At 33.7% G+C, this 14,140-nt stretch overlaps 1 protein-coding gene across 2 annotated transcripts in view; it reads left to right on the forward strand.

Annotated features, from left to right (window-relative positions):
• The window catches only part of LOC107710946 (ras GTPase-activating protein 2-like), a 45,150-nt gene that overhangs the window by 12,528 nt on the left and 18,482 nt on the right, over positions 1-14,140 (forward strand). For both annotated transcript variants that reach the window (XM_016515853.1, XM_016515844.1), the window contains exons 4-9: positions 85-179; positions 2,966-3,042; positions 7,762-7,845; positions 8,133-8,205; positions 8,360-8,436; positions 9,178-9,279. In XM_016515853.1, the coding sequence (XP_016371339.1) occupies positions 85-179; positions 2,966-3,042; positions 7,762-7,845; positions 8,133-8,205; positions 8,360-8,436; positions 9,178-9,279 (508 nt within the window). The remainder of the gene's footprint in view (positions 1-84; positions 180-2,965; positions 3,043-7,761; positions 7,846-8,132; positions 8,206-8,359; positions 8,437-9,177; positions 9,280-14,140) is intronic.

Genomic DNA, 14,140 nt, shown 5'->3' on the forward strand with positions numbered 1-14,140 from the left:
AGTATCTTTCGCCCTTGTTTTGTCTGATTTTCAAGACTAATAAACAGTGTACATGTCAACTGAAGCTTGCATGTGCGTTTGTAGGGAAAGTAGCCATCAGGAAGGAAGATCTATATAAGTACTGCGGGAAAGAGAACTGGTTTCAGTTACAGCCCGTAGATCCACACTCAGAAGTTCAGGTGAGTGAACGGTTAGAAGTTATCATTTAACACACAAACACACACCCAACAGAGCAATACATGAATACACGGCCTTACTTCCCTTCTGTGGTTAGTCTCCAGCCGTGGTTTGGACCAATCGGGTGAGTTTATGATTACTCAAAGTGTTGGGGAGTAACTAGTTACATGTAACGGAATTACGTAATTTAATTACAAAATAAAAGTAATTGTAATCAGTTACAGTTACTAAGAAAAAATGTGTCATTGCCTCACCGTACCCAATGAGATCAATGTATGATTAGTCAGCTCTTATATGTGGTCCAATGACTTGAAAGCAGATGCAGGCCCAACTCCACATCCTGTTTTTGTGTATGGTGTATGCACGGATCTGTTTTGTACACAAGTATGATTCACTATTCAGCAGAACTGGGGGCTGGGGGGTGTGGACTGTATCAGAAACAAAAAGTGGTTATGTAAACGCATTTGCTTTTGTAAAAAGTCTGTTTCGAAAAAAAACACACACACACACACACACACTCACACACAACGGAAAGACAATGTCAAATAGCGCTTTGCCACGTTTGGAAATTAATGAGAAAAGTAAACCTAACAAGCAAGTTTCTGCATAAGAGTTTCTACGTTATTGATAACAATGGTTTTAATTGGAATTTGGCAACATTTGGAATACTTGCGATGTAATTTTTAAAAATATTTTTGCAACATATTTGTAAAAGAAAAAAAAAACAGTGGGAAAATAATTACAAATAGCAGATTTGCCACTTTTCCAACTGAGGAAAGTAAACCTAGGAAGCAAGCTCCTGCATAAGTGTTTCTACGTTTTATATATGTGTATTGATAATATGAGTTCAAATTGGAATTTGGCAATATTTTGAATATTTTAGTTGCCTTTTTATTTGTTTTCATTTTAAACTGTGTTTCTTAAGTGTCTAAATACTTTTTAGGGCCACTGTATATGATGACAGGATGTGTCCCACAAATCATCATAAATCAGAAGTCTGATTTAAACAAAGAAGTCACCTGAAACAAAACAAAAAAAAAGTCACCTGAAATACAGAGCATTTTACAGACTAGTGAAACAGTGTAATACTCCAAGGTACTCGCATGGTTAAAAATTAAAAAGCCTTTAATAAACTAGACTGTTTCGTTATAAAATTGTTGATCAACACATTTCGGCTTTGCATAGCTTTCCTCAAAGCAGCCGTGTTTACAGACTAGTTTTGAAATCCTTCCTTCCCGCTTTGCGACTTCACTGGCTTTTTTTGTAGCAAGAAACAGATTATTTTCTGTAAATCAGTTCAAACTGCCTTTTTCAATTAGTAGATTCAGACTCTAATTCAGTGATTTGTTTGAAGTCACACAGAATTGTTCTCGGAAAGTCTCTGTGTAACGTTTGTCATATATTAAAATATTTTTGTAGAAATATCGCTGTTGGTGCATATAAATAAAAGAGCTTATTTGTATCAGTATTCATTTAGTAAAATATATATATATATATATAATAATATATAATAAAATATATATATTTTTGTTTTACTGCATGTTGCATTTTATCATTTTTAATCTGCTTGTCAACAATCACCTGTATTTTTAACTAAAAAGGACATGCGCATGGCTAATTTCAGATTAAAAACTTAAATATGATATATACAGAAAATTGTATTGAAAAATATTGATAGATTTCATATAGCCCTACAGTCTACGTTGCAGTGTTACTTTACGTTATGTTTAGCGATTAAACACTGTGGTGTATGTGTGTTTAACTCTGAGGACGAGAAAAAGGTGGGTGGCAGTTCCGTCAGATAATGTTCAGAGCCGCCCAGAACTGACTGAAATCACAAGAAGTTCCTCCATCGCTGTGTTCAAAAAGCCCTTGCGTACTCCAAAAAACTTAAACAACTTATTTACACAAAACAAGTTTTTTGTTTCCACATACGTATGAAATTAATTGCTCTATAATTATATAGATGTACTGTATCTTGCAAATAGATCTACTCAACAGCTACGTCTTCTACAGGGTTAAATGATTAGATTCTATGACTATATTTTTGCTTCTTTGAGGATTGGCACTTCATATCGCATTTTGAAGTATTTAAAAAATAATAATTTTTATACATCTATGTTTAAAAAGACGACTTCTTTGGACATCTGTTAACAATTGAATTATTGGTGCATTCTCGGTGTCATTTCTGAAAGGAACTTGCCCAAAATATTGCGTAGGAGTATGTGGGTGTTTTTATTTAGTTTTTCTCCTCTATCTGTCTTTTCCTCCTCAGCTCTCCTCTGTTTGCGCTCGTTCTCATTCCGACATTATCAGCCTCAACAAATTTGACTGGCTGGATAGGTTATTTCAACATATATCATATCATATCATAAACATGTCAGTAGTTGATCTTCAGTGCCACGGCCTTCAAAACACATTCTGTATTTCAGATGACTTTTTTTGTTATAAGCAGACGTCAGATCCTATCATCTGAATTTCATATACAGTGGCCCTAAAACATATTTATGAACTTAAACATTTAAAATGTCTGAATGGCATTGCATTCGATAAGATATCAAACTATTAAGTATATATTTATTATAGTTTTTTCTCTTTTATGTAATTTGTGAATGCTGATAAATGGGTCAGTGCACAAAGACAAAGAAGCAGTGTCCAACATGACTGAAAAATAAAGCACACTGAGTTCTGGTGTCTGTTTGCTTGTGTTATCTTATAGATATCTCAACTGAATGAAGTGTAATTACATCTGTTGGATTTGGTGAAATAAGTCTTTTTACTTTTACAGGGGAAGGTTCATTTAGAGATGAAGCTGAATGAACTGATCACAGAGAATGGCTCCATCTGCCAACAGCTTGTGGTTCAGTAAGTGATGCTTGTCGGTCAGTGCATGTGTTTGTGTGTTTCTACATGAGTTTAGTGTATTTGAGCTCAACATGAATTGCCATTCACAACCCATTATACTTTTGTAACGTTACAAACTTAAAAGTGAAACAGGATATCGAATTAAATGGTCAAGGTTTGGCTAGTCAGAAGGGCCCCTTTATTCGTTGCTGGTAGATGTCTTAACTGTACCATGTGGTTATAAAAATATTTCTCCATTGTTGGCAGTTCATAAGTAACTGTGTGTCCTAATAGTATTCAATTTAAAATCTTTTTTATGTCAAAAGCATATAGGCTATGTCACTTATATTTCATTATATTCTAGTAGTTGTTTCACTAGTATCCAATCCAATATCCATTTTCTAGTGTCCAGTGTCTTTTTAAAAGGACCTTTTTTTGCCCTGCCATCACAGCTTAAATAAATTCTCTCAAAGGTTAAACCCTTAAGCTTTTAAGACATTTTTGTATTGTAAAGTTTAGTGAAAAATAAGATGTACTAAAAATAATATATAATTATAACAGTATTCTGTAGAATTGTATTTAATTTAGAATATTTAGAATTTAATTTAGAATATTTAGAATATATTTTTTTTTAGTTGAAGTATAATTGTATTGTTACAATAGTAGTATATTTTTGTCTTCATTCTTTATAATATAATTGTATCTGTCTATCTATCTATCTATCTATCTGTCTGTCTGTCTGTCTGTCTGTCTGTCTATCTATTATCGATTTCTGTCTTAATTTTTTATAATAATTTAATCTATCTATATGTATGTCTATCTATCGCTCTCTCTCTCTCTCTAAAATGATCAAATATATTTTTTCATTCACAATTATATTATTACAATAATATTAGATTTCTGTCTTATAAGATGAAATGTTTATCATATCGCAGTTCATGACAAATTAAGCACAATTTCTTTTTTAACTTAATTAAAATAATTTTAAAAAAAACAATCAAAATGCTTATTAGGTTTTTCTGCAAGTCATGTGACTATTAACCAATATATCTAGAGAACCGTGAACAAATGTGCTGTTAAATGCTGATAATATGAGCTAGAAATTGTTTTAAAAAAAGTATTTTATGTCAAAAGAGTTCGGCTGACAAAAAGGTTTGGGAATCTCTGATCTAGACAACTACCACTGAGATAACGGGGATGCCTGGCTATATGCTTACTTATTCATAAAAGTTTTTCTGTATATTAAAAAGGCATGTTTTCAAATGGTCCTTATTTGGTTTACTGTTGTGGTTTCATGGTGCTTCACATGAAATACTACATATTGTATGCTGTGGACACTGTGTTGATAACTTCAGAAGTGTGTGTTGTCTGGGTGGGGGAGAATACCTGTGAAATTCATATTCACACCTCTACAGGGTGTATGTATTTTCTTTAACGGTGTGAAAAATGGTTTGACTCAACACAGAGTTGTTGACTTGTGGTTCATTTAGAGATGAAGCTGAATGAACTGATCACAGAGAATGGCTCCATCTGCCAACAGCTTGTGGTTCAGTAAGTGATGCTTGTCGGTCAGTGCATGTGTTTGTGTGTTTCTACATGAGTTTAGTGTATTTGAGCTCAACATGAATTGCCATTCACAACCCATTATACTTTTGTAACGTTACAAACTTAAAAGTGAAACAGGATATCGAATTAAATGGTCAAGGTTTGGCTAGTCAGAAGGGCCCCTTTATTCGTTGCTGGTAGATGTCTTAACTGTACCATGTGGTTATAAAAATATTTCTCCATTGTTGGCAGTTCATAAGTAACTGTGTGTCCTAATAGTATTCAATTTAAAATCTTTTTTATGTCAAAAGCATATAGGCTATGTCACTTATATTTCATTATATTCTAGTAGTTGTTTCACTAGTATCCAATCCAATATCCATTTTCTAGTGTCCAGTGTCTTTTTAAAAGGACCTTTTTTTGCCCTGCCATCACAGCTTAAATAAATTCTCTCAAAGGTTAAACCCTTAAGCTTTTAAGACATTTTTGTATTGTAAAGTTTAGTGAAAAATAAGATGTACTAAAAATAATATATAATTATAACAGTATTCTGTAGAATTGTATTTAATTTAGAATATTTAGAATTTAATTTAGAATATTTAGAATATATTTTTTTTTAGTTGAAGTATAATTGTATTGTTACAATAGTAGTATATTTTTGTCTTCATTCTTTATAATATAATTGTATCTGTCTATCTATCTATCTATCTATCTGTCTGTCTGTCTGTCTGTCTGTCTGTCTATCTATTATCGATTTCTGTCTTAATTTTTTATAATAATTTAATCTATCTATATGTATGTCTATCTATCGCTCTCTCTCTCTCTCTAAAATGATCAAATATATTTTTTCATTCACAATTATATTATTACAATAATATTAGATTTCTGTCTTATAAGATGAAATGTTTATCATATCGCAGTTCATGACAAATTAAGCACAATTTCTTTTTTAACTTAATTAAAATAATTTTAAAAAAAACAATCAAAATGCTTATTAGGTTTTTCTGCAAGTCATGTGACTATTAACCAATATATCTAGAGAACCGTGAACAAATGTGCTGTTAAATGCTGATAATATGAGCTAGAAATTGTTTTAAAAAAAGTATTTTATGTCAAAAGAGTTCGGCTGACAAAAAGGTTTGGGAATCTCTGATCTAGACAACTACCACTGAGATAACGGGGATGCCTGGCTATATGCTTACTTATTCATAAAAGTTTTTCTGTATATTAAAAAGGCATGTTTTCAAATGGTCCTTATTTGGTTTACTGTTGTGGTTTCATGGTGCTTCACATGAAATACTACATATTGTATGCTGTGGACACTGTGTTGATAACTTCAGAAGTGTGTGTTGTCTGGGTGGGGGAGAATACCTGTGAAATTCATATTCACACCTCTACAGGGTGTATGTATTTTCTTTAACGGTGTGAAAAATGGTTTGACTCAACACAGAGTTGTTGACTTGTGTCGGTGTGTTTAATGCTGGCCATCGCTGTTCATTCACACTCTCCCACAGAGCAGGTTGACGAAAGAGGAAGTGATGCCGTGACGGCAGGAAGTTCGTTCTGTGCTGTTCCTGTGGTTTTGTTTTGCTGTCACACTGCTTTTTTCTCTCTTTCATGCTCTCTCGCTCTTTGTCGTTCTTTCTCACCTTCCTTCGCCTCTTCATGGCTGTCACCATGACAACTACAAGTGTGAATTACTTTCTGTCTTGGATAGCAGTGCCTCTGTTTTCATATTTCATTTTTTCTTATCTGACACTTTCATTTATGCTCGTTCTTCTTTCATCGTCTTATTCTTTCATTCATTCACATTTTAACATGTGACGTAGAGGAATCTCTGAAAAAGTCAACATCGGTGCTCAACAATAAGGAAGAGGGCCAGTGTGAGAGAATTTCAGTGCCAGTTCACTGACAGTCACTTGCCCTATTGGGCCACTACATAACACATTTGTTGATCATGTACCTGTGTTTATTGCTGGCAACATTTGTTTTGAAAATTCAGCTGGTTTGAATGTCACCTATTTAAAATAGTTCAGATTTGATCAAATTTCAAGAATGACTTCTAGTCTAGAAATCTCCAAACAAGTCAGTCATGTTTTGCGCAGTGTGCCATTGATTTCCAGCAAAGTGTTTGTATTATTCACGTAATAGTTGCATTTTTTGTAATTTTTGCTGTTATTGCAAATTAAAGACCTACTAAATTATAAGTAGATTTTTTTAAAGTGAAACAAAATAAATAGGCTATATTTTTTTAAATATTGCATTGCATTTTGTGACATTACATTTTAAAATAACGTAATTTATTCATGTGGAAAAATAAACATTTTCATCAATGTTGAAACAGTTGAAAACCGTTAAAAACAGAAATAGAAATCAATGTAAAGCAATGTAACAATGTAAATGTCTTTACTATCAGTTATGATCAATTTGATATATATATGTGTGTGTGTGTGTGTGTGTGTGTGAGTGTGTGTGTGAGTGTGAGTGTGTGTACCTGTTTTTCTATTCTGGTGGGGACTTAAACCTGAATACACACAGACTCATGGGGACTCGTGTCATGGTGGGGACCTAAATTGAGGTCCCCACGGGTAAACAAACTAGCTAATCACACAGAATTAAGTTTTGTGAAAATCTAAAAATGCAGAAAGTTTCCTGTAAGGGGTAGGTTTAGGTGTAAGGCAATAGAATATACGGTCTGCAAACCAGACATATGTGTGTGTGTGTGTGTGTGTGTGTGTGTCATTGTATGTAGGTGTGTGGGAGGAAGCATACAAATCATTGATATTAATAATAATAGTAATAAATTATAAATTAATTAATATTTAATAATATTTCCATCCGTGGCATTTAATTTGATAAAAACTGACAGTATTGAAAGAATGAATGAATGAAAATCTGCAGTACTGGGCAGACTGGCAAACATAAAATCAAAACTGCCCCATTTGCTTTATTAATACATACTCATGGTCTTTATGTGAATGAGTCAGTGATACTGGTGCTTTGTATTTTAAGAATATATGCCAAATATATATTTAGGCATTATTTAGATAGCTTAAAACAGTAGCCTAAGTATCCTGTTTCACTTGGAATTATGTCACATTTTAAAAGTCAAATGGATTAAGAATGCGGTTTCATTATTGACTTGAATGTATGTTTTTAAACAATCTCATTAATACAGCTGTGTGTTTGTTGCAGGATAATTGCATGTCAGGGTTTGCCGTTGATAAGTGGGCAGAACTGCGATCCATACGCCACAGTAACACTTGTAGGGCCCGCCAGGTGGGTTTATAAACATTTTGAAGTCATATTGATAGTGCACTAAAATCACAAGGTTTACAGTAAAGGAACAGAGGTTTGCATAAAATATGATGGTTTCTAATTAAGTATTGAAAACAGTCAAAATGCTCCATTGTGATTGTTTCTAAATCAGTCAGTCATAAAACAATTTCAGCCTCTGTTTCTGATCTAGGCAGAAATTAGTACATAACATCCGCTCTGATTCAATAATAACATCCTGCTCTGTGTCTTTCTGTTTCTCTCTCTCTCTCTCTCTCTCTCTCTCTCAGGTCTGACCAGAAAAAAACTAAAGTGAAGAAGAAAACCAGTGACCCTCAGTTTGAGGAGACCTTTCATTTTGAGGTATGACCTCATCCATTTATTGAATATTAGTTAATGAATGTTGATTTTGTGAGTTTAAATTGTTTCTGAACCCCCCTAAACAACTTAATAAAGTATGTTGTCATATGCATCTGTAGCGTTAGCCATACATTCACAATTCCCAATGTTTCGGCAGGTCACAAGGTCAAGCAGTTACAAAGGGAGGTCACATTTTCACGTGGAGGAGGAGGACATAGAGAAACTAGAGATCAAGTGAGTCCTCTTCTTTTCTCTTCTCTTCTCTTCTCTTCTCTTCTCTTCTCTTCTCGTCTCCATTATTATGTTGTCATTGTTTCATCTTTGCCTGTCCTAGCTGGATCTATTTGTTTTGTTTTGTTTTGTTTTGTTTGATATTTTGCTTTCCTGGATGCAGACTTTTGTTTTTGTTTAAAGTCTTTTTTTAAACAGCATATAACTGCACATATTGACTGTTTGTGGATGATTATGATAATCAGGAGCGAGTGCTTATTTGATTGGACGAATGTATGTTCTGTCACAAATGTTTTGATGAATGTGGCTTTGATCTGATTTGACACGTAATGTGCCACTCTGAATTGTCCCATATAGCCCTCTGCTGAAGCTGACAGGTAAGAAGAGTAGGTGAAACCACCAGACGGCACATTAGTTCATGACACTAATGTGTGTGTGGGTGGACGGGTGGGCGTGTGTGTGTTTATGCATGGTTTTGGTGTGGTTTTTATTTTCCACTCAAAGGCAATATATTTGTGTGCATGTTTGATATGAGAAAAAAGCTTCATTGAGTAGTGGAGAGAAAAATGACTAACCCACTTTGATGCAACTGCATCTGTGCTCTGCGTGCTGAATTTCAGATTCAGTTTGAATGGGAGAAGTTCAAACGTGTGTTAAATACATTGAAACAGAGCTCTGTTTGTGTATGTGTGTTCGTAAATGAACATTTAGCTAATGCGTGCTCTCTTGTATTCTTCCATGCAGGGTGGAGCTGTGGAATAATGGTAACTTGGCACAGGATGTGTTCCTCGGAGAGACACGGGTATCTGTGAAAATCCTGAGAAATGACCATATTCACAGAGCATGGTAAGAACTCACATACTTACAAGTAGGACTGGCCAATATATTGAATATTCAATTGGTCAGTGATATAAAATTATGCAACTATGTAAACTATTCATTAGTTTTTTTAAATAAAATAAATTAGAGGGTAATTTTTTTGTCAAGTTTTGTTCATTCGTAAAAAAAAAAAAACAGCAAGCTTACTGAAAAAATGCACACTGTAAAAAAAAAAAGAAAAAAAAAAGGACTGGCAATTTCCTGCCAGGACATTATCCATTAAAGGGGTCCTATTATGCTTTTTCACTTTTTCAACTTTAGTTAGTCTGTAATGTTGCTGTTTGAGCATAAAAAAGATCTGCAAAGTTACAAAGCTCAAAAGCAGATATTTTATTTAACAGAAATTACTTTTCAAAAACTACAACGAACGACTCGTTTGGACTACAACGCACATTTTCCGGGATTTGTGATATCACAAAGATCGACGAATGGGACGAGACCTGGTTGAGCTGCACTAAAGAAGGCAACGAGTGTTATCACTATGTCGGAGACAAGGCAGACAAACTTAGAGTGATTACAATCATCCGGGTTTAAATCGCGCTCAAATTGATTTGATTTTGACGCAATATTTACACTGAAGCTCGCAGGAGGCTATGGTAAGGGGCATGACATTTCCAGACCAGGCGCCGAGTGCTGCCAATCACAACACATTTCGTATTTCAGAAGGCGGGCCTTCATTTGATACAGGAACTACTCCAGCCGTTCATGCCATACTGGGGAGAGAGGTGTTGTAATAATGTAAAATATGTATAAGATAATGTGTTTTTCGAACAACCTAGTATGAGAGCCTGTTCTAGTACACCCCCAAAACAAAATCAAGACTTTGTAAAAGAGCATAATAGGACCCCTTTAATTTTACAGACAATTCCGTTAACCCTGCAACACAACACAATGAAGGGCAAAATTCTAAATTAACGTACAACACCTGTAAACAATATGCTTGTAAATTTAACAAATAATTGGAAAGAAATGGCCAGTAACATAGAATCAAACATGAACTTTTTGAAGTATTTTCTTGTAAAACATACTTGAGCAATCTTTTTTTATTTACAACTTTGAAAAATTATTTTACTGTGTTACATGCATTTGTTACAGTATTTAATAATATTTGTTAATTTTAGTTAATAAAAATAAAACTTTTAATTGTTAATTCAAGACAGGGCAGGAATTTAATTATTCCATTAAATAATATTAACAAACAACTAATGTGTATTTGTAAGTGCTGATATGAAGACTAATAAGTGCTTAAGAAGTTTTTATTTTTTATTAGTTAACTAATGTTAACAAATGGAACCCTGTTGTAAAGTGTTACCAATTTTTCAGTCTAATTGTAATACACATAATAGACAAACTGTATGAAATAAAGGTGTGCATGCACACACTTTAATGCAGTGCTGCTGATCTCAGTGTGTGAGTGAGGTATACTGATGAACAGATGAGGAAGGGAGATAACAGCCAATCCCAGCTCTGCACTGTCCTTATCTGCCCAATCAGGCATGAGCGCACCACCTCTCTGAGGTCAGAGCTTAAAAGAACATACTTCAGCAATACTTTACTGACTCTAGAGGCCATTACTCAAGGCCACGCATTGTGACATTTGCGATGACCGCTGACTGCAGCGTCCATAATATAAATTTCAGCTGCAATTGTGTCTTATCTCTGATAGTTTTTGTTGAGAAACGTTTGAAAGACTGTGGGTTTGTGTAGGTGTGTGTGTTTTGGGTGGATTGCTTCTGTTGCCCGCTTCCCTTGTGTCCTCAAGACTGTGGATCACAGCGTCCTACCAGTAGTGTCGTGTAAACATTGTATGTGCGTGCATTTGTGTGTGTGTGTGTGTGTGTGTGTGTGTGTGTGTGTGTAGACTGAGAGGGAACTTGTTGATACTGATCTGCATGTTTTGAATGAGGGCAGTGAGTCTACTGCGTGGGTGAGCTTTTGCATGAACCTAGCATAAAACATGCTCACATACTCACACACAGACGCTGACACTCTTAAATACAGTCTTGCCACACTAATTCCTGTACTTTGTAGTTTGAGCAATGCAAATGACACAAAGGATAAATTACATGTCAGACACGTAAATAGAAAGGATAAAACAAAAATGCTGCCAGGTTTTGTCGTTATAAATTAGCACTGGGCAACAGAGCTAACAAAAATTATATCTCAAAAATGTTCAGGTTTTTAACACTATTCACTATTTAATATATCTCAATACAGTTGTTTTTGGAAAAAGTATTTTATGCTCACCAAGGCTGCATTTATTTGGTAAAAATACGGTAAAAACAAGTAGTAATGTGAAATAATATTACAATTTATTTTCCTATTTTTTCTTGTATTTTATATTGGAATATATTTTAAAATGTAATTTATTCCTGTGATGACAAAGCTGAATTTTCAGTAGCCATTACTTCAGTCTTCAGTGTCACATGATCCTTCAGAAATCATATGCTGATTTGCGGCTTAAGAAACATTTCTTATTTTTATCAATGTTGAAAACAGTTGCTTAATATTTTGGTAGAAACAGTGATACACTACCATTCAAAAGTTTGGGGTAATAAGAATTTTTAAAATTAAAAGAAAAAAGATATGGATCATTTTATTCAGTAAGGACATTTTATTCAAAAGTACAATAAATACATTACATTCATAAATACAGTTAAACCCAAAATTATTCAGACACCAGATATAATTTTTGATATTTTTTTACTAGTGGGTGCAGGACACTATAGTTTATTTATGTAAGTGAGGATAGCAAAATAAAGTAAACTGTGACATATTATACCCAAAAATTATTCATACAGTGGACTACCAGTAAAATTGGAAAAAAATTGGGACCAAAAATTATTCAGACACTTTGACCTGACTATGTTTTGCTTAATTGTTATCTGACATTATCAAGATGGATTTGTTCTGACACAGTATAACTCTGAGTTCTTGTCATATTTTATTACCATTTTCTAAACTATAGCGAATAAACTGTGATAATGTGAGAAATGTTGAAGGTGTCTGAATAAAATTTGAGTTGATTGTAAAATGTTACAAACGATTTTTATTTCAAATAATTGCTGTTCTTTTGAACTTTCTATTCATCAAATAGTCCTGAAAGAAAGCCTTGGTGAGCATAAGAGAATTCTTTCAAAAACATTAAAAAATCTTAACAAACATGAACTTTTTGAAGTATTTTCTTGTAAAACATACTTGAGCAATCTTTTTTTATTTACAACTTTGAAAAATTATTTTACTGTGTTACATGCATTTGTTACAGTATTTAATAATATTTGTTAATTTTAGTTAATAAAAATAAAACTTTTAATTGTTAATTCAAGACAGGGCAGGAATTTAATTATTCCATTAAATAATATTAACAAACAACTAATGTGTATTTGTAAGTGCTGATATGAAGACTAATAAGTGCTTAAGAAGTTTTTATTTTTTATTAGTTAACTAATGTTAACAAATGGAACCCTATTGTAAAATGTTACCAATTTTTCACTCAAATTGTAATGCACACAATAGACAAACTGTATGAAATAAAGGTGTATAAAGGTGTGCCTGCACACACTTTAATGCGGCACTGCAAAATGCTGATCTCAGTGTCTGAGTGAGGTATACTGATGAACAGATGAGGAAGGGAGATAACAGCCAATCCCAGCTCTGCACTGTCCTTATCTGCCCAATCAGGCATGAGCGCACCACCTCTCTGAGGTCAGAGCTTAAAAGAACATACTTCAGCAATACTTTACTGACTCTAGAGGCCATTACTCAAGGCCACGCATTGTGACATTTGCGATGACCGCTGACTGCAGCGTCCATAATATAAATTTCAGCTGCAATTGTGTCTTATCTCTGATAGTTTTTGTTGAGAAACGTTTGAAAGACTGTGGGTTTGTGTAGGTGTGTGTGTTTTGGGTGGATTGCTTCTGTTGCCCGCTTCCCTTGTGTCCTCAAGACTGTGGATCACAGCGTCCTACCAGTAGTGTCGTGTAAACATTGTATGTGCGTGCATTTGTGTGTGTGAGTGTGTGTAGACTGAGAGGGAACTTGTTGATACTGATCTGCATGTTTTGAATGAGGGCAGTGAGTCTACTGCGTGGGTGAGCTTTTGCATGAACCTAGCATAAAACATGCTCACATACTCACACACAGACGCTGACACTCTTAAATACAGTCTTGCCACACTAATTCCTGTACTTTGTAGTTTGAGCAATGCAAATGACACAAAGGATAAATTACATGTCAGACACGTAAATAGAAAGGATAAAACAAAAATGCTGCCAGGTTTTGTCGTTATAAATTAGCACTGGGCAACAGAGCTAACAAAAATTATATCTCAAAAATGTTCAGGTTTTTAACACTATTCACTATTTAATATATCTCAATACAGTTGTTTTTGGAAAAAGTATTTTATGCTCACCAAGGCTGCATTTATTTGGTAAAAATACGGTAAAAACAAGTAGTAATGTGAAATAATATTACAATTTATTTTCCTATTTTTTCTTGTATTTTATATTGGAATATATTTTAAAATGTAATTTATTCCTGTGATGACAAAGCTGAATTTTCAGTAGCCATTACTTCAGTCTTCAGTGTCACATGATCCTTCAGAAATCATATGCTGATTTGCGGCTTAAGAAACATTTCTTATTTTTATCAATGTTGAAAACAGTTGCTTAATATTTTGGTAGAAACAGTGATACACTACCATTCAAAAGTTTGGGGTAATAAGAATTTTTAAAATTAAAAGAAAAAAGATATGGATCATTTTATTCAGTAAGGACATTTTATTCAAAAGTACAATAAATACATTACATCATTAAATACAGTAAAC

This window comes from Sinocyclocheilus rhinocerous, unplaced genomic scaffold (genome assembly GCF_001515625.1).
Source record: "Sinocyclocheilus rhinocerous isolate Xijiao unplaced genomic scaffold, SAMN03320098_v1.1 scaffold943, whole genome shotgun sequence".
NCBI classification, from domain to species: domain Eukaryota; kingdom Metazoa; phylum Chordata; class Actinopteri; order Cypriniformes; family Cyprinidae; genus Sinocyclocheilus; species Sinocyclocheilus rhinocerous.